Raw genomic sequence first — 19,416 nt, 5'->3', positions numbered from 1 at the left:
GTAATTAGGTAAATGTTATACCTAAAGCATTTGATTTATTGTTTTTGATAATTTCAGGTAAAACATTGCAACAGCTGGCCGACGCCAACCAACGTGAGGCCGAAGCACGCCAAGAATATGTGCGCGTCGAGCGCGAAATCGCCATGGCGCGCCATGAGGTCAAGGAGGCCAACCGACGCTTCGACACGGAGGTCGAAAATCGGCGCAAGGTGGAGGCCGAACGGACAGAGCTGCGTAAAAAGCTGGAGGATGAAACCAACAGACGCACCAAGGAACAGAATAATAACAATCATGTGGTGGAGAAGATTAATAGTCTGGAGAGAGAAAGGAGCCAGCTACATGATAAGCTGAAGAAAGAACAGGAAAATGTGGAAAAATTAAAGAAAACCATTGCTGAGCTACAGGTAAAAGTGTTATGTTTATTTTTTTCAATAAAAATATCTCTATACTTTTCAACAAAAAAATCTCTATACTTTTCAACAAAGACTTTCAATCAGTTCTGGATCTTTTATGTTCAAGTATCAAACGTGTTTGCTAAGTAAAAATACAAAAAATAATATATTTTAAAACAAGAATAACAACATTTGTTAAAGCGAAGCTCATCACATCAGACTCTGAGTGCGCTTTAGATATTAAATAAACAGAATATTTAAGTACAGGATATTCTTTTGCCAAATTAATCATTTATATACCTAATTCTTCGTTTTCGCTTTTCTATTTCAATTAAAATCTAAATATTTTTAATTTATTACCCTAGGTATACATATTCATTTTTATTTCAGGTTGGATTAAGCAGTTCTGAGTCTCAGAATGCTGAGCTATCAGAACGCATGGCATCTGTATCTGAAGAAAGAGACACTTATGAAAGAGAAACAGCCAGGCTTCAGAGCCAACTGCAAATGGAACAGGTATGCCTTGTTTGTGTGAAGATTAAACTCGTTTTTATGCTTGTAAAGACAAGAAATAAGATGACAACAAATTAAAAGTTGTAAAGTGTGAATTTTCAATAATAAATTTCATAAATATTTACAAGGTTACAATCTAGTAGGTATTCCAACAATTCAGATAAAAAACAATATCTTTAAAGAATTTCTCTCAAATTGCCTTGCCTAACACGGAATTTAGAATTTAAAACAAAAATGGGAGGAAGGGTGGTTATTTTTTCAGGTAAGGTCTGGTATATTGGGTTATTGTTTAGCCTTGCAGGGTTAGGGCCCGTATGTATAGGCCCACACAGGGTTAGGGTCCCAGCAGGAGTAGGCAAAGGAAAAAACCACACGCCCTCCTTATTTTCAATATTTTAATAAATCAGGAAGTGGAGGTTTCAGTGCTTGATTTTTGTCTTGTGCTAATCAACAAACCAAAAAATAAATCAATAATAAAAGAAAATTCAGGGCAAACGTGCAGAAATGGTGACACACTCCAAGGAGCTGGAGTCTCGGCTTAACCAGATCAAGTCAGACTTTGAGCTGACCCGCGAGCGCGAGAACACCTACGCGCGTGAGCGCGCAGAGCTGGCCACTCAGCTGGCCGAAGCACAAAAGGCCAAGGCTAATGTGGAGTGTGAACTAGAAACACATCAAAGGTGAGTTCTACCTAGGCAAACATTATAGGTAAAAAAAGAACGAAAAATAACACTGTCATTAAGATTTTCCATTCGTTTTTAAATAGCTACCTTTTCCTAACTTTAAAATTTACTCTTAAAATATACATTGTTGTTATCCCCTATTTACACTTCTAGAGACGGTTGATAACAAAACCTTTTAGGCATTACATCCCATTCCAAACTGTTGTGGAAAATAACCCTGCGCATATTTTAGGCCAAGACATTCCCCTTCTCTTATTATTAATGTCGCGCATATGTCGCTCTTTCAACGTCTTTAGTTGAAACGAACCTATCACCTTCCTAATAAGAAGTCGAGTGGATGCGCTACGTATAGCGCCAAAGTTGAGGGTTTATTTGGATGAAAACATAATCAGAAATTATGATGACAATTTATTTAGACAATACGAGCAGCTTGTTGCCCTGAAGGAGAAGAGCAGACAAGGAACTCAGGACAGTGCTAGCCAGGAACATATCAGAAATATTGAAACTAAACTAGATCAAGAAAAATTGGGCAGACAACGAGCTGAAACATTGGTAAGTGATTTTATCTTTTGAGTAGCGCGGCTACGCTATAAGTAGAATGTTTCCATACGTCTGTCTTGACAAATTAACAAAAATATATAAAGTTATTCAGACACGAAAAGCTTTCTAAATTCAATATTAAATTTTCTAGGCTTTGAAACCGATTAATATTCGTTGGATTAGAATTGGTTCTTAGCCGCGCCGTACTGAAAAGTCATGTATGTTATCGTATTACAAACAATTTTCCAAGATTATTAAATAAAAATAATAAATTTAATACCAGTTTTGTTGTTAGCCCAGGATTTCGGCCCCTCGAGGCTTAGATAACTGGTTTTATTCTTATGATGTTTCATTTTAATATCCGCGGAAAGCTGTATATAATTTGATGTGATAGATAACTATTTAATTTGATTTATTTAGACACAACATTGTTAGTAGCGCAGCTACTCTATAATAAGACTAAACCTGAACAATTGCTTGATTATATTTTTATTCCTAGACGCAAGAGAAGAGTAGAGAACTGAGTATGTTAACAGTTGACAACAGACAACTACAATATAGACTGGATAAACTCGAGGCAGACTACAGACAAGAATCAGAAAAGGTAGGCTTTAATCACTTATTTTTAATACACTTTGTTTAAAAAGATTTTTAAAGTTTCTATTGCTTTTTATTAAAAAAAAAGAAATTTCTTTATTTTAAAAAGTCTTGCATTTGTTCCTGTTTAAAGGGGTAAGATTGGTAAATTTCTCGTAAGCCCGGATCTTTTTCAAATATTCGTTATTGACATTGCTTTATACTCTGAAACAAAGTAGAAAGGTTTTTCTGTCTGGAGCTAAAGAAATGGCTTGACTGAGTAGCTTGTACTTTTCTGGAAACCTACAAAATGTATTGGGGTGGGTCTAGGCTATTTTTCTGATACTTTTCTCCCGTCCCCTAGAGTTGAAGCAGCAAGTTTAAAAGTAGCAGAATTAATTTCCATATTGGCAAAGATCATTAATTACGAAAAGTCAACCAAATCCCACTCCATTATTAAAATTTTTAACTTTTTTGATGTTAATTCAACATTTGTTTTCATTTTAAAATGCTTCCTTCTTGCAATATTCTTTATATTGGCTGGTGTTAAGGAAGACCAAATAATTATTTTCAAATGCTTAAAATTAATATTAATATTTTAAAAAGCTTTCTTCACGACGAAAAGGGTAAGTTATATTTCTTTTGCCTGCTTATCATACTTTTTGTCTTGCTTTTTATTATTATACAATTTGTTTGGTGAGTTTGTGAACTTTTTGTTATTAAAAAACTTTTTAGCATATTGCAGATATGATAGAATGTTAATTTTTCTTGGTTTTGTGTTTTGTATACATTGTGAATAATCACGAAACCTCTAATAATTAACTAGTTAAGAAATCTTTTAAAAGATGAGGGGGTGGGGGAGATATTGCAGAAATCTCGTAAAATGTGGACATAAAGTAACATAAGCTCCTATTAGAAGTAGATAACTAAGCAACTAAATCAGAAAATTTAAATGTTTTTTTCTGCAAAATTATATATTTATAGTTAAATTGTAAAGATATATAACGTTATTTTTGCTTTTTTTGATAATTTTTTTGTGCCTACACGACTTGGATTGCGAGATTTATCATTACAACCCCCCCTCCCTCCAACTACACTTCTTTTTCAATTTATATAGGTAGTGATTTTTTTTGTTCAGTGTGTCTTTGTGTTAATTAAATCAAATAAACTAAAATAACTACTCGTAAGAAAAATAAAAAGAGAAAAATAAGTATATTTTGAAGAAAGTTAAAATTTGAAGGAAGCTGCTAGATAGATGCAAAATTGTTAGAATCAGGAATAACTGTATTATGACAATGACTGATCTAATATTTTGTTTTTGGTGATAATGAAATATGAAGCATATAAATCCACCCAGTTGGTATATTATTGATATAGGTTAAGTAAACCTTGCATATCAGATACTTTCTAAACTCTAAAGGTTCAGACCCTTTGTGATTTAAGATCATCAAAACAATTGAGAGGAAGATTGGGATGTAGATTAATTTATGTGCAACTATCCTTTACCTCCCTGGTTAAAATGCATGCATACACATGTCAAACTTACTTAATGTAATTCAAAAAGGAAAATTGGAAATATTCAGTTTAAATGAGAAAGATGGAGAGAATTCTTCAGATAGATACATACTTACACTTACAGTTAGGTACAAGTATGGGATACTGTGTATTGGGGTTCTTCAGATAGATACATACTTACTCTAACAGTTAGAACAAGTATGGAATACTGTGTATTGGGATTCTTCATATAGATGATACACACTTACAATGACAGTTAAGTACATTCATGGACTACTGTTTATTGGGATTCTTCAGATAGTAAGATACATACTTATACTACCAGTTAGATACTTTCTTATACTACCAGTTAGATACATTTATGAACTTCTGTTTGAAATATTTTAAAGGTTAAGTAACAGTTTAAAAGAATTTTAAAATCATAATTTTGATAGAATCTATAGGTGTATGTAAAAATCCTTAACGTGCTTTGTCTGAAATTTCCTGAAAAAGAATCTTATTAAATGATAATAAATTATCTCTTCTGCAAAACAATAATCCACCCATGTATCAACCTGACTAATGTATCAACATTATCTCTACCGCAACACAATAATTCATCCATGTATCTACATGACTAATGTATCAACTGTATATTACATTTACATTTCCATCCAATCAATTTTCTCTTTTAAAAATAAATTTAATTTATTACTTGTAGATGGTTAAGTTAAGGGGCTTTTACATGAGAGTTTCTTTAAATTAAAAGATGTATATTTGTATTTTTGCCACTGAACATAAAATAATTGTATTGAAAATGCCAGTGATAGTTGTATATTTGTCAGCATACCTTTAAAATCCAGCAAATATACTATACATTCACAATATAAATCTTGACAAAAATAATACCTTAACCCCCTATTAATCTATTTAATTTTATTATCCTTTTTCATCTTTACCTAAAGAAATTGTCTATTATTATTAAAGGAAAAATAATTTGCCATAATGTTGAGATATTATTGAAGAAATTATCCAGCAAGGTTATACACAATACACATTCACACACACACACACTCAAACACAACAAAGATGACAACATTTATAAAAGCATAGTCTTCAAATCATACAATAAATGACCCGTTCAAACAGGATTGCTTGAATTTTGAAGCGCTGTACTACTTAAAAATTTCTTTAAAAATACTTAAAGTCACACACAATGTCGTCTTAAAAAGTAAGGTAGAATATCAAACCATTAAATTTTTGAAATAAAAGAATTGGTTTTAACTTAATCAAAGTTTTGTTTGATTTGTTAACAGGATGTCCAGACATAAGGACTTAAATTAAACATAGAAAAGCTTAGCTTTAAATAATAAAATACAGCTTGCTAAAGATGTAATCAATACCAGCTTTTCTAAATCTGTTGTCACATAAATATAATTTATAGCTGTAGAGCTGGATAAACTATTTAATCTGTGCTCCAGGGGTCTTTCAATTTCCCAGTTTTTTTCTGTCCTCAGCTTTCTACCCCTCCCTCCTCCCCACTTTCTTTAGAAAACAGTGCAATTTTTTCTTTAGAAAAATAAATAGTATAATAGTATATGTCAAATCCTGCCAAATTAAGAAAAAAACAATGATTTAAAGCTTATTTTCCCCCATTTACCATTGTCCATTTCCCCATCTCTGTTGATAACAAGCCTAATCATCAAAAAAGACCCATTCATTCAAGTTTTATGCAGTATTTAAAACGTATAATAATGTCATTACATCTCAAATACATTGATTTAATAATGCTTCTTTAATATTCTGTTTGTTGTGAGAATATTCAACATTTTCGTTTTCTAATGTTTAATTTCATCAACTTAAGACACAGTGTTTCTTGTTAAATAAAAATCAGGTTAAAGTATTATTCATGATTCTTCTTTTACACTTTACCTTAAAAAGAAACATATTTTGTACTTTTTGTAACTTTATGCAAAGAAAAAACAACATTGTCTAAACTTTTAAGAAAGAGTAAAATTAATAGTTTTAACTTTTTATGTTTCAATTGAAGTCCAAGGAGGGTGGGGACATTCTTACACAGGAAAATTTACAACACAACCGTTCCTTAAATATTTATAATTTTTAAAAGCGCAGCAACTCTATAATCGTTACCAGAAAGTCCGTACGCACATTTAAAAAATGCCAATTTTTTTTACATTTTTGACGACAAAGATTTGTATGTTAGAATTATCCAATTCATTTGATTATTTGCATACTGATTACTATTACATCAAGGTAAAATATTATAAGCAAAGCATCTCTATTATCAACTCCTAAGAATGTAAGTATGTCCTTAAACAGTATCATGAATTTAAACAGTTTTGCAACAAATTTACTTACAATTTTGTTTGGACTTATTCAATGAATAATATTCATTAACATTCTGCTTCTTCAGGTCTGACACTGTTCGTTTGTCCTTCCATTTCAGAGCTTTTATGGTTGTTGTCATCCTTTTAAAGCTGAATTTACGCATAATAATTTTGCCATTGTCTTATCCTTTATCCCTGACTCAAGTCTCACATTTACAAAAGAAGAATTTTAACTTTTAATTTAAAGTTTTCATTGTTTTGTAAAAACTTTAAATAAAATTTTAAACAGAATTTGTTTTCCGTATAACTGATTATGAAACATAATTAAATGTTTTTGAAACTGCACTTATGATTTTCTATATATGTATAGTTCAATTTTAAAACAAAGTGGTACATATTGATGTGTATTTTTGAGTGTTTTAATTCAGTAACTAGATAATCTATGTATCGATAGTGTAACTTTAAATCATTGTGTGCATCCCTAAAAAGCCAAACCAAAGGGGGGATGATTGATTATTTAACACTGGCGTACTCCTTTCTTTAAATCAGTCCATGAAACTAATCTTAATATTATACAGGTGAGAAACTTATCAGCACAGCTGGAGCGAGTGTTTGAGGAGAAGTCACTGATCCAGTCGGACCTGTCCGTAAAGACCAGTGAGATCACCCTACTCAAGACCAATGAGAAGAGGTTGATCAGGGACAGCACAGAGTCCAGGGAGCGGGCAAAGTCACTCGAGGAGGAGCTACAAAAGGTATGTTATTTTTGGTTCGTATAATTTCTATATAGGAGAATTTTTGCTATTAAAAATGAAGGCATGAATTTTAAACTTTACATTATTAAAAGTGGGTTTTTATTTCTAAATACTCAAAAAATATTCAGTTTTGATCCACTATTTAATGTTTTTTCTTATATAGTTCATATGTTTCTTTTTTGTTATATTGCTGTCTAAATTTCCCTAAAGGCTAAAACCCAATGAATCAGTTGATAATTTCCTGCTATGGCACTATCTAAATTGAGTAGCCTAAAACCCACATAAGATCAGCGGTTAATTCCCTGGCTAGTTGGCCTTTAACATTATCTTTTGATGTATTCGGATACCATTGATTTTAAATATTCTCTTTAATCAAATCATTACAAATATTGTTCTTTAGAAGTTCGGTCATCTAAGATAATAAAAGATTATTATACAACATACATAATACATATCCCAACTTTTTCTAGGTGCGAAGTGCTAGAGCCGTAGAGGACCTGCAGCGTAAAGAACTGGAGGATCAGCTGGAGGCTGAGGCTTATTTCTCTGGACTTTACAAAACTCAGGTATTTAAATAGTTATATTGAGATAGAAGAAATTAGAATACTTCAAGTGATTAGTATCAAGATTTAGCTAGTTTGCATTTTTTACTATATTTTTTTATTGGGATTAATGAAGTAAAAAGAAAAAATGAAAAAGAACTTCTATTATGACCAAAGGAAAAAAATATCTTTTCAATATGTTTTGTTTTACTTGGGCGTAAAAATATTTAAAGTATTTTTAAAGGGGGCTAAAGTAAAGATAAAACATAATAAAATCAAATAGTAAATAGTTCATGATCTGATTGTGTATCATTTTTAGTTTTATAATTTTGCTGAATAGGTTCGAGAGCTTCAAGAAGAGGTTGAAGAGGCTCGAACCCGGTGCCAAGAGCTGGAGGTTGAGATCAGAGATGTCCAGGACAGACTTCATAACTCATCTGCTATCCATGAACAAGAGTCTATTAATAGGTAAAATCATTTAATTATTGTAGACTACGATATTTATGTTCTTATGTAGAGCAGCAGAGATAAACTAGTTTTATTTCAGATGAATAAGTGTTAATTAAATATTAAATTTAGGATGGGATTTGAACATTCAGCACATTAATGTTTATTTGTGAAATTTAAGCATTTATCAAACATTAATAATTAGCATTTAAAAAATAAATTTTATTTCTTCACCAATTCAACTTTTAAAAGGATTTCTCGTTATTTGTATGGTCCTAGGGACCTCCAAAATAGAGGTTTCCAAAAAGTTTATGTGTAAAACACTTAACAATACTTTGATCCTCAGAAGTGCATGTGCTCCTTTGCGATATTTTATCTAATTTTCATCGTTCTGTTATGAGGCATAAAGTTTTTTGTCTGTATTGCGAATATTCACTATTTTCTTCCAAAATGCATAATTTTTTATGAAAACTAAACTTTTTTTTTATCATACTTAATTATTATCAGGAAAAAGATGGAGGAAGAGTTTGCAGACCTGGAAAAGGAGAAGGTGATCCGGGAGCTGGAGCTGAAGGAGATGATGGCCAAACACAAGACAGAAATCCGCAACCTGGAAATGCAACTATCCAGCCTCAAGGTAGGAACTAGTCTTACTTTACAGCTGGAATAATATCATGGCCTTTGTTGTATGATATTATGGTTGATGATAAAATAACTTGTCGTTATTATTGCTACTCTCGGCTACGCCCCTAGAAGCCCACATAAAAACGTGTTGAAGTGGGCTGGAGAAAGTTAACTTTGTTTTAGTTTTCAACGGAAAAAGTAGCAATAACAGTTATTGTTTGGGCGAGTTTTCTTGAGAGGCTAAAGATAACCTTTCCAAAGTAGTTGTAAAACCTTTTCTGTTTCGATGCTTCACTATTATACAAGGAAAACCATATCGGTTCACCAGGTGGCGATATCTTAAGCAACAAACAGACATCCTGTTATTTATTTAAAAATTATTAAGATACATATGATATATCTTCTTGAAGTTTAACATTTGTGTTCAGCTAATGATCAATCCCTTTATTGACAAGTCTCAAATCCTCTCTTTATTCATGCTTTTTTATATTTTGAATTTATATTATTTTAATTTAGGATAATGAGAGTGATCTGTTGGGAAGACTTGACAAGCTCCGAGAGGAGAGAGAAGAGAGAGAGGGAGGCAGAGATGAAAATAGAGAAGAAGTTGAGAAATTACAAAAACAATTAAGAGAGGAAAAGTTGAAGAAAGATCAGGTGAATAATATTAGGGAGACAGGATTAATGTAGAGAAATTGATGTATAATATACGTGGATATTATAACAGGGGAATCTGTCTAGTAAGGTTGCTGATATTGTACTCTTGTATAAGTATTGGTCAGTTCGTTCATCCAGTAGGATGGGCGGGGATGGGGTAAAGGGGGTTGATTGGAGTAGTATCGTTATTTTAACCCGCTGTGATTTTCACTTTTTTAAAGAAAATGAAAAAATCTGGTGTAAAATCCAAGTAATACCAACTATATCCTGTTGTAGAGATCTCGTAAAACCAACAATAAGCTAATCTTAAATTGAAATTTATTTACTCTTAATTTTTGGTTTCTATTTATTCCAAATATATTGTACTAAAGTTGCGGTACTTGAAATTCAAAACTTTAAATATTTTTGCACAAACAAATACACACACACACACACACATATACTTACAAGCATCTAAAGCATAAATTCATACACTGAATTACACCCCCTTTGCTGTACTGCATTTTTGCATACGTATATAATACAGGGATAGGACAGTGGCTGATTAATTCAAAATCATCGTTTCCCGGATTTTTTCGAACTACCTTCACTTGAAGCTCAAAAAACATTTTATAAAAATCAAGAACCTTAATATGCAGAAGTTTTGTTTAAATAATCTTGGGGAAAGATTAATCTGTCTCCCATTGTCCTCTCCCTGAACATAATATGATTCTATTGGTCCTTATGCATGCAGAACTGCCAATTTAATATCTTTCCTTTAAACCTTGCTCCTTATTTATTCCCTCTACATACATGTTTTTAGTAGCTTAGTCAATATATAACAAAGTAATGTCTTTTCGTATTTATAGTAAAGAAATTTATAGCTTTCTAAAGGTTGTAGGTTAATTTAAGCTAAAATCACATAAACTCTTGTTTTTATAAGTTTGTTATTGTTGCGCTACTTAATAGGGATCTAAAAGGGATAAGACAATGGCCGATAAATGGATATAAATCCCCAATTATGATACACAAAATTACCCCTTCTTTAGATTACAATTAAAGGTTGAAACGTCAGGACACTCAACCAACCAATCAGAATTCATTAGAAGTCCCCAAAGTTGTTAGGCTAACTTCTAAAATATTAAAATTTTACAATAATCTTCATATGTATTTTATTTAATTTTAAGAGTGTATGTTAACTAAATATACATAAAGTAAAGCATATTAAAGATATTTCACATCTTGCAAATCTCTCCTTTAACACAGTTGCCTTGGGCTTAATGTAGGTGTTTTCAGTATCCAAATAGATGTAATATTGTTTTTCAAGGGCATCAAATACGATTGAAAGGTTTATGTTCATATTGTATTGCTATTTTACTTTTTTTTCATGGTTATTAGACATTTTTAAAGAAGAAATTGATTTAATTTTTTGCTTTAATAAGGAAAACATTCTACTCAACAAAAAACAGTCGATTCAGTTTGTTTAATATTTTCTTTTATATAAAATCTAGTTTTTGCTCATGACAACTGTACCCCCCCCCCTCTCTCTCTCTCGCTATTCCTCTCTTGCATAGAGGAAAATAATATGGTATAAATTAATATTTGCAGGAAGCTATTTGCTTACACATAAATCTTTCTTTTTAAGTGCAGTACAGCATCAAATATTTTAAACTTTTCATTTTATATATTAAATATGATAAATATTTTATACTGATTTATGAGATTAAAAAAACAAAATTATATTTTTGCAACTTAATGCTTCGATACGCTTTAAATGCTTTTAAAAACTCTCCAAGGTGGGTAAAAACTATCAGTCCGTTTTTAGATCTTTTGGTTCCCCTCTAAAAAAATAGTTTTTGTTTAGGATTAATATAAAGCCAGGCTTGATTTGTCAAGTGGTTTCCAAAAGCGTTGCGGAGCCGTTTGATTTTGGTGCGGCTCAGGCTCCGGATTTGGCTCCGGCTCCGACCTAAAATCAAGAAAAACTCTACATATTTTTTTCCCCACGTCTATTTTTTACTTAGGTTTTAAAAGTTCATTTTTGATAAAAATTGACTTGAAAAACTTAAAAGGGGCATTTGCACATGACAAAACAGACTTACGAAATTATAATTAACTAGCGCCCCTAGATCAATCAAAATCAATACGCCCCTAGAAGCCTCTAGGGGCACTTAAGGTAGGGGGAAAAGTCGACATCATTTTAAATTTCAAAGGAGTAAAAAAAATATTTTTGGGGGGGTAGGGGGCGAAGACACCCTCCCTAAAAATAGTTTAAAACCTTGCCAGGACCCATAAGAAGATTCACTGTAAAGGAGAACAATATCGGTTCAGCGGTTAGCAAGATCCTTTGGGACAGACAAAAAACGCTTACTACTTTATATGATAGGATAAAAAATCTCTTTATTTAGCTAACCCGGAGCCTGAGCCGTTTTTAACGAAAATTACGGCTCCAGCTCCGGCTCTGGCTCCAGCAAAATATGGCGGCTCCACGGCTCCTGGCTCCGGCTCCACAACGCTGGTTTTCAAGATCACTGATATTTATTACTTCTATAGATGTTTTCAGGCCATTGCCTCCCCCCCCAAAAAATGAACCACTTCTAAATTGATATTCATTTAATAAAGAATACCTCTATCAATAATATGATTTTTATTAAGGCCATCAACAAGCTTGCTGAGATGATGGTACGTAAGGATGTGCAGCCGAAGCAGGGCAGCAAGAAGGTCTCCGTCGACGAACTCCGCAAGAGGGATAAGGAGTGCAGAAGGTATTTTTTTTCTCATCATTTTGTATTTTTTTTGGAAAAAATAGACGAGATCATTACAATTTTTGTGATATCATTTGATTTTAATTTAGTTAAACATGTAATGTTTGTGTAACTGTAGTTTTTAACTTGCTTCCCCTCATATCCTCCTCCCTTTTATATGTATTCATTGAGAAGAAACTCTCAAACAATCCGGGTGAGATAGGGCAATAGAAGAAAAAGTAATTTCACTATGTTCCTTTACTATGTTTTAATTCTTTAAATGTTTATTTTTCCAGATTTTTTGTACTATTCCTACCAATCCTAGATCATCATAAAAATACATAATTCCAATTTTTGGATCTAGTGCAGTTCACAGTAAAAATGTTTTGGTTACGATTATTTCCAAAAAATCTACCAACAGCTGCAAAACGACTGAATGTACATGTCATAGGGGGTATGTTATGTTAAGCGACATAAGAGGACCTATAAATGAACTGCATATCCCAATTTATAATGATATGTATTATTAATTTTTTTTGTTTTTAACATTGGGTATTTAGTTTTGCTTTAGCATTTACCTAATTGTTTGAATTGTTAAGGTTAAAACATGAGTTGGAGACTGAAAAAGAAAAGTTTAATCAGATGGTAGCTAAATATCAAGCAGATCTTCAAAACTTACAGGTAGTATTATTAGTAGTAGAAAGTATGTCTGTCCGTCTGTCAGACTGTCATTAATGCAAACATTTAAGTTACAGAGGCAGATATGTTTTGCGTTTGCTATCCATCACATGAAACATTTAAGATGTAAAAATAAGAAAATTTATTAAATAAAGCTGATCAGACACAAAGAATAAATTATACAAACTTTTTTTTGTGTCGGTTTAATAAACTTAAGTCACCAAACGTTTCAATATTATTTTATTATTGACTACAGAAAAACGCTTAATATAATGTAAGGTATATATTATAGAATGATACTTTTAAAAAGTTTTACAAATCCTATCCTTTGGTTTTGAGATCTTACTAAGCACTTAATGGCTAAACACTCACATCACACACACACGCACTACTTATTACTTATAACCTTTTTTTTGTAGGCAACCTTGTATGAAGAGAGCCAGGCAAGACTAAAATTATCAATGGAACTCGACACTAAAGAAAGCGAGGTAAAAATATGTTGACTCGTTATTTTATTAAATAACTATTGGATAGGAAATATACTGAGAGCTATAGATATTGTATTTGTCTTCAGCTCTGCTACTCTATAAACAGGGTATGTTAGTACATCTGAGTGTGACAAGAAATATGAGGGAGGGAGGGAGGGGACATAGGGGTGTTAATTACACTGGACCCATAAACAAACTTTCTAATTCATTGACTCAAAAAATTTGATACTTTGTTGGTAAAAGCTTTCAGTGTCCAAACTTTTCAATCAACCAATAATTTATACCACAGAAGTGGTACCAATATTGATGATTGACACTAATTCATCTTCCATTGTCTTATCCCTTGCTCTCTGACCTTCCTTGTTTATTTTATGATCTAAAAAACTTAAAGACAAAAATTGATTAGAGTAAGACATAGATTTAAATCATTTTAATTTCAGGTTGAGAACTTACAAATGAAAATAACGCATTTGAACATTGACGCTGAAAGTATAAGTAGCGGAACAGGTATTATGCTATTTTTTTTATTTTGCAGTCGTTTTAGTGATCTTAAGCAACAAACTGATGAAATTCCTCTAGAAATAGCTGATAATAACTAGGGGCCAGATCTGTTTAGTTAAATTCCTCTATTTATAATAACTTCCTACAGGTAACAAGTCGTACAGTTGCGCTTGTGTAATCTCCAATTTTAAAGTTAAGCAGCTGTAGTTTAAATTTTTAAAATCCTTGTTTTTGTTCCTTTGTTCCCTCAAAGCGATGCATATTCATTGTTTGCGAATATATGAAAAATTATACTATGCGGAAGTGAATGCGTACCCCCCTAGCAACATCATTTGTAAAAAAAAAGTATCCTGTACTCCTTGTACCCTGGTAGTACCCCAGCCAAAACTAGACACTAGGAGGCAGAGGACAATGGCAAATAAATTAATTTTTTCTTAATATTTTATATCTACCAAAGACTGTTTTTATAGCATTTTGCCGGGGGGAAATTTAATTTATTGCCCATTGATCTATCCCTTTGTCCATGACAATACCTAATGCAATTTGGTTGTCTAATCTGAGTTTGTTTAGTAGAGGTGGGATCCTCAGGTACCAGGTACAACTATGCATTAGGGGGCAGGGCGGGTCGGCTACAGTTATATTCTGGTGGATTTAGAAAAAGTCTTTTGACAGTTGTTTGATACTTAAATAGTTTGTTAGAAGAAAATTTTCTAAATAAATTGGACTGGCCATTAACTTTCTGAACTATTAATTTTTTTCTAAAAATACATTTTATTTTCACCGTGAGCAAAATTGTCCTACCTATCCCTAGTAGATAGAGGGGTTGAGAGAGAGGGTGTAGTTTAGGGATAACGGGAGCCATTTTGGTAAACTTCAAGCCCTGTACAAAGTACACTGGTGGAAATAAGTTTGTGTGTGTGTGTTTGTACTCACGGATTTATATCATGTTGGAGTTAAAAAACTGGTCATGATATTCCGATAGCCCCAAGTCTATTATGCACTTGTATCTGAAAAATTTGTCCATACGTTTCTGGTTCAAAATCACATTCTAAATTTTGCTTGCTTCTCCAATTTTTCTAGGTAAATGTACTTTAGTTTTTTGATGCATTTTTTGTCCAGTCTTTCTATTCCAACTTTGTGAAATCCGTGGGTCCCTCAGTGTGTAGGAATTGAAAGAGGGGGTTGCAGGGTTAAGATGCAATTTGGTTTATGGTTGTTTGCAGGTGGAGAACAACAATGGTGTAAAAATGTAATCCCCAGCATCCCCCACCCTAATATTTACTAGTCATAAAAAGGCAAGATGGAATTAGAAATTGGGGAAAATACTAATTAATCTTCTATTTTGCTATCCGTGTGTCCTTGACTTGTTGTGCTTTGGCTGGGGAAGTTAGAGCATAAGAGGGTAGAATTTCAGAGGGATATTTCAAATTGCTTTGAGTATGAAACCATTATGGAGGGAGGGAAGGGATGAAAACCTATTAAATCAAAATGGACCACTATCCTATCTTAGCTTTTTATTTTTTGATTACAAAACTTGTGAAATCTATAAAATGTTTAATATGTTAGGAAAGACAAAGAATTCTCTTTTAAATCTATTGTACCTCGTTTTAAAATATTTACTCCTTGCCCAATAACCTAAGATAAAGCTTTACAGAAAACACTATTGCTGTGAAAGCGATTATTGAAGGGAGGGTTCAGTAGCGCTGTAAGGGATATTGGCCAGGCAATCCTGCATCAACCTATTCATAAAGCCCTCACACAACATTCTCAGGTGCCAACACAAACTTTTTCAGTTTAGAAAAAAATAAAACTTTTAAATCATTTTCCTATTCCTTCCTTTTTGGCATCACCTGACTTGTGCAGCTAACAAAAATTTGTAGGAAGAGTCAAAAATTGTTTTTAGTAGCACAGCTACTTAAACTTACAGAATTCCGTATGTCAATCAATGTTCAATTTATCTCTTATTAGCCTTAGCATTTCATAATAAACTGTATTTCCTGTTAACTTTAAGTATTCATTCACCGGCCGACCCTTAGAAAATCCCAAACTAGGAGATTATATGTTTTAGCACTATAATATGTTAAACAGTCTTGACTTAACATTTACGAATATTTCACAATTTTTAGTATGATACAATTTATAACCTACTTTTCCTTTGCAATTGAAATATTATTGGCTTGTTTCTATTGTCCCAGTTATGGATTACCTTTTTCTTGTTATGCTTTATTGATGTGGGTTTTATGATTTTTTTAAATGCATTTTTAGATGAAAGGATGTTAGGTTTTGATTTCTAAAGCTTCTTGAATTAAGCCTTAATACACTTCAAATTAGTTATTATAGCTCCTATGTAATAAGACGTAGTGTAGTAATATTTAAACCTATTCCAAAGCTGTGGTTCCCAAAATATTTTTCTGTTTCAAATATTTTGTTCCAAGTTTTCTCGTATCTAAATCTTTTTTCATATTTGCCATATCTCCTCTTAATTTCTTTTTTAAATTTTATATTTATTATGGCATAGTATCTAGGCGAGAGCTCAGGGGATCAGGATAATAGCCTTAACCAACTCTATGACATTTATAAAGTTTCCCAGAAAAGTACAACTCATTCAGACCAGCAACTTCTGTGATCTTTAGCTTTAGATAAAAAAAAAACTATTTGTTCCTATGATAGGATTATTTAATTTCCCATTTCATATCTAAAAAAATGTTAGGATCTGTTCTTGATGACCTTCTCATGGACACAATTTCCTTATTCATCCTTTTTATTCATTTTTGAAAAAAAACATCTAGTGTTCACTTTTTCCACCAATTCAAAAAAAATTTCTCGTCATTTCTATTGCCTTGTGGACCTTCAAATGGATAGTCTCTAAAATTGACGTCTGTTCTCATGAAAACTAATATTGTTTCAATGGGTTTAATTTTTCAGGTACTGATATGGATGGGGATGCAGAGACAAGCCTGGAGGGATGGCTACACACACCCAGCAAACAAAATATCAGGTAGTTACACCTAATTTTTAAATGAAAACGAACTAAAGTTCTGATAAGATTTGAATTGATTCATGCACTAAAAGGCAAAGAAATAGCAGTGGGATAACATGAAATTAACCTTTACTAGGACTAGGAAGCTTCTAAGGCGACTTTTTAGAGTATTAAAGACGAACACATGTCATATTTATATTCTTTAAAATGCTTTACACAAGCTAAATTTTTTTATTATTATGCAATATTAATTTCTGTTTTGACTAGGGTTGGCAATCCGGAATCCGCCCAATTTTCGGCCAATTTTGGAATCCGGATCCGGAATCCGTTTTTTAATAGCGGATTCCGGATTCTTTTTTGGTAGGCTAAAATTAGTGTCTTGAGTTTTTTTTCAACTCCTCCTCTTTGAAGGCAAAGATTTTCATCATTATCTATATAATATCTTTTAAATTTTTGTTCGATTCTCGGAAGTGAATTATAGAGAACACCATGAACACTGATTTGTAAGACATATGTTGCACTTAATTTAAAAAAAAATTAAAATCCTTTTAAAATATTGCTAGAATCAGGAATCCGCCAAAAATAAGAATCCGGAATCTGCAAGTAATCCGCCACTTTTTTGACGGATTCTTTAAGTATCCGGAATCCGAATCCGGTTCAAAAATTCGACGGACTGCCATCACTAGTTTTGACCATTCTTTGTCCTTTGTTATTTAGTGGCTCTTACCTTTATCCCCCAGAGAATAAAGATGATTTTAGATTATATATCTGAATGCATTTATAGAAGCAAAGCTGCTCTATAGGCCTTGTCTATGAAATAGTCACTGACATTACTAAGAGGGGAAAAATTGTCGTCAATTTAGTTTCCTAACATGGATGGACAGTTCGTTCATCCAATTCGGAGGAGAGGGAATGTGTAAAGTGGGTGTTTATAGGGGGGGGGGGGTCATTGTTTTAGCCAGCTACAAGTTTCACGTTTTAGAGTACATGGTAATCTGGTTTAAGATTCAAGAAATAATAAATAATTAAATTCCTAATGAATTTCATCTAAAATTCCTTTACAAAGGGGGAGGCGAATGTGCCACTTTTTGTAACCAAAAGTAAAACGTGAAGGATCGCCGCCGTTTCTTCACAGTTCCATATTGTTCTCCACAAAAGCAACTGCTGTGCCGAATTTTAGAATTATAACTTTTTTATGGGCTGAGATCATGCACGTTTTACTTTTGGTTTCAAAAAGTGGCACATCCGCCTCCCCCTTTTGTCTTTGTGTAGCTTAAAAATATTATGAGGAGGATTAATTTGTTGTGTTATTAAGACGGCATGGCTGGAAGAAACTGTACATTGTGGTCAGCTCCAGGAAGATCATTTTCTTCAACTCAGAGACAGACAAACAGAACTCAGATCCTAGTCTTATCCTTGATCTTAACAAGGTAATATTTATTTGTGATAGCACAGCTACATTATAATTATAGTATGTCTGTACACCTGTCCATCACAGAGACAGACAAACAGAACTCAGATCCTAGTCTTATTCTTGATCTTAACAAGGTAATATTTATTTGTGATAGTGCAGCTGCACTATAATTATAGCATGTCTGTACATCTGTCCATCACAGAGACAGACATACAGAACTCAGATCCTAGTCTTATTCTTGATCTTAACAAGGTAATATTTATTTGTGATAGCGCAGCTACATTATAATTATAGTATGTCTGTACACCTGTCCATCACAGAGACAGACTAACAGAACTCAGATCCTAGTCTTATCCTTGATCTTAACAAGGTAATATTTATTTGTCATAGTGCAGCTACATTATAATTATAGCATGTCTGTACACCTGTCCATCACAGAGACAGACTAACAGAACTCAGATCCTAGTCTTATCCTTGATCTTAACAAGGTAATATTTATTTGTGATAGCGCAGCTACATTATAATTATAGCATGTCTGTCAGGGTTGTCGAATTGGGCACTTTTTTTTATATTGGGCGGCCCAATTGCCCAAAAGGGTTTTGGGCGGGTTTTGGGCGCCCAAAAGTGGTTTTGGGCGCCCAAAAGTGGTTTTGGGCACCCTTTTTGGGCAAATGTCGTAAAAAGCATATAAAAAGGATATAAAATAGCCTAAAACCATACTTAGACTTATTATTAGAAATAAAATAGCCTAAAACCATCTCAGGACCTATAAAAGCTCCACTGGAAATGGAGAACCATATCGGTTCAGCAGTTAGCGAAATCCTTCTCTAGATACAAAAAAGCTTACTAATTTATATAGTTAACTAGCGGCTACGGCCCTAGAGGCCTCTAGGGGCACTTGAGGAGGGGAGAGTCAAATTTGATAATCCAATTATTATATTAGAATTGAAAATAAAAAGTAAAAAAAATGGGGGGGGGAATAAATTTTTTTTTTTTTTTTTGGGGGGGGGGGGTTTCCTCCCCCCATTTTTATTTTTAGTTTAAAAAATTTTAAACAAAGT

The 19,416-nt window shown here is 32.7% G+C and overlaps 2 protein-coding genes across 11 annotated transcripts in view; one reads left to right on the top strand and one right to left on the bottom strand.

The window, feature by feature from the left end:
* The window catches only part of Dbp45A (putative ATP-dependent RNA helicase Dbp45A), a 184,145-nt gene that overhangs the window by 107,106 nt on the left and 57,623 nt on the right, over window positions 1–19,416 (bottom strand). The gene's annotated exons all lie outside the window — the stretch shown is intronic.
* Window positions 1–19,416, top strand: part of Rok (Rho associated coiled-coil containing protein kinase) — a 48,068-nt gene that overhangs the window by 10,525 nt on the left and 18,127 nt on the right. For all 10 annotated transcript variants that reach the window (XR_013881237.1, XR_013881234.1, XR_013881232.1 and 7 more), the window contains exons 14-29: window positions 58–404; window positions 783–908; window positions 1,395–1,585; window positions 2,005–2,140; window positions 2,628–2,732; window positions 7,125–7,301; window positions 7,772–7,867; window positions 8,184–8,311; window positions 8,798–8,927; window positions 9,431–9,571; window positions 12,206–12,315; window positions 12,894–12,975; window positions 13,392–13,460; window positions 13,901–13,967; window positions 16,887–16,959; window positions 18,257–18,371. Coding sequence is in view for 7 of the 10 variants with exons in the window: in XM_080166940.1 (XP_080023066.1) it covers window positions 58–404; window positions 783–908; window positions 1,395–1,585; window positions 2,005–2,140; window positions 2,628–2,732; window positions 7,125–7,301; window positions 7,772–7,867; window positions 8,184–8,311; window positions 8,798–8,927; window positions 9,431–9,571; window positions 12,206–12,315; window positions 12,894–12,975; window positions 13,392–13,460; window positions 13,901–13,967; window positions 16,887–16,959; window positions 18,257–18,371 (2,093 nt within the window). In the remaining 3 variants the exon portion in view is untranslated. The remainder of the gene's footprint in view (window positions 1–57; window positions 405–782; window positions 909–1,394; window positions 1,586–2,004; window positions 2,141–2,627; window positions 2,733–7,124; window positions 7,302–7,771; window positions 7,868–8,183; window positions 8,312–8,797; window positions 8,928–9,430; window positions 9,572–12,205; window positions 12,316–12,893; window positions 12,976–13,391; window positions 13,461–13,900; window positions 13,968–16,886; window positions 16,960–18,256; window positions 18,372–19,416) is intronic.

Source organism: Acartia tonsa, chromosome 1 (genome assembly GCF_053477335.1).
Source record: "Acartia tonsa isolate MP-2025a chromosome 1, ASM5347733v1, whole genome shotgun sequence".
Classification (NCBI taxonomy): domain Eukaryota; kingdom Metazoa; phylum Arthropoda; class Copepoda; order Calanoida; family Acartiidae; genus Acartia; species Acartia tonsa.
Note: the sequence above shows the minus strand (reverse complement) of the source record. Positions and strands in the feature narration are given on the sequence as shown.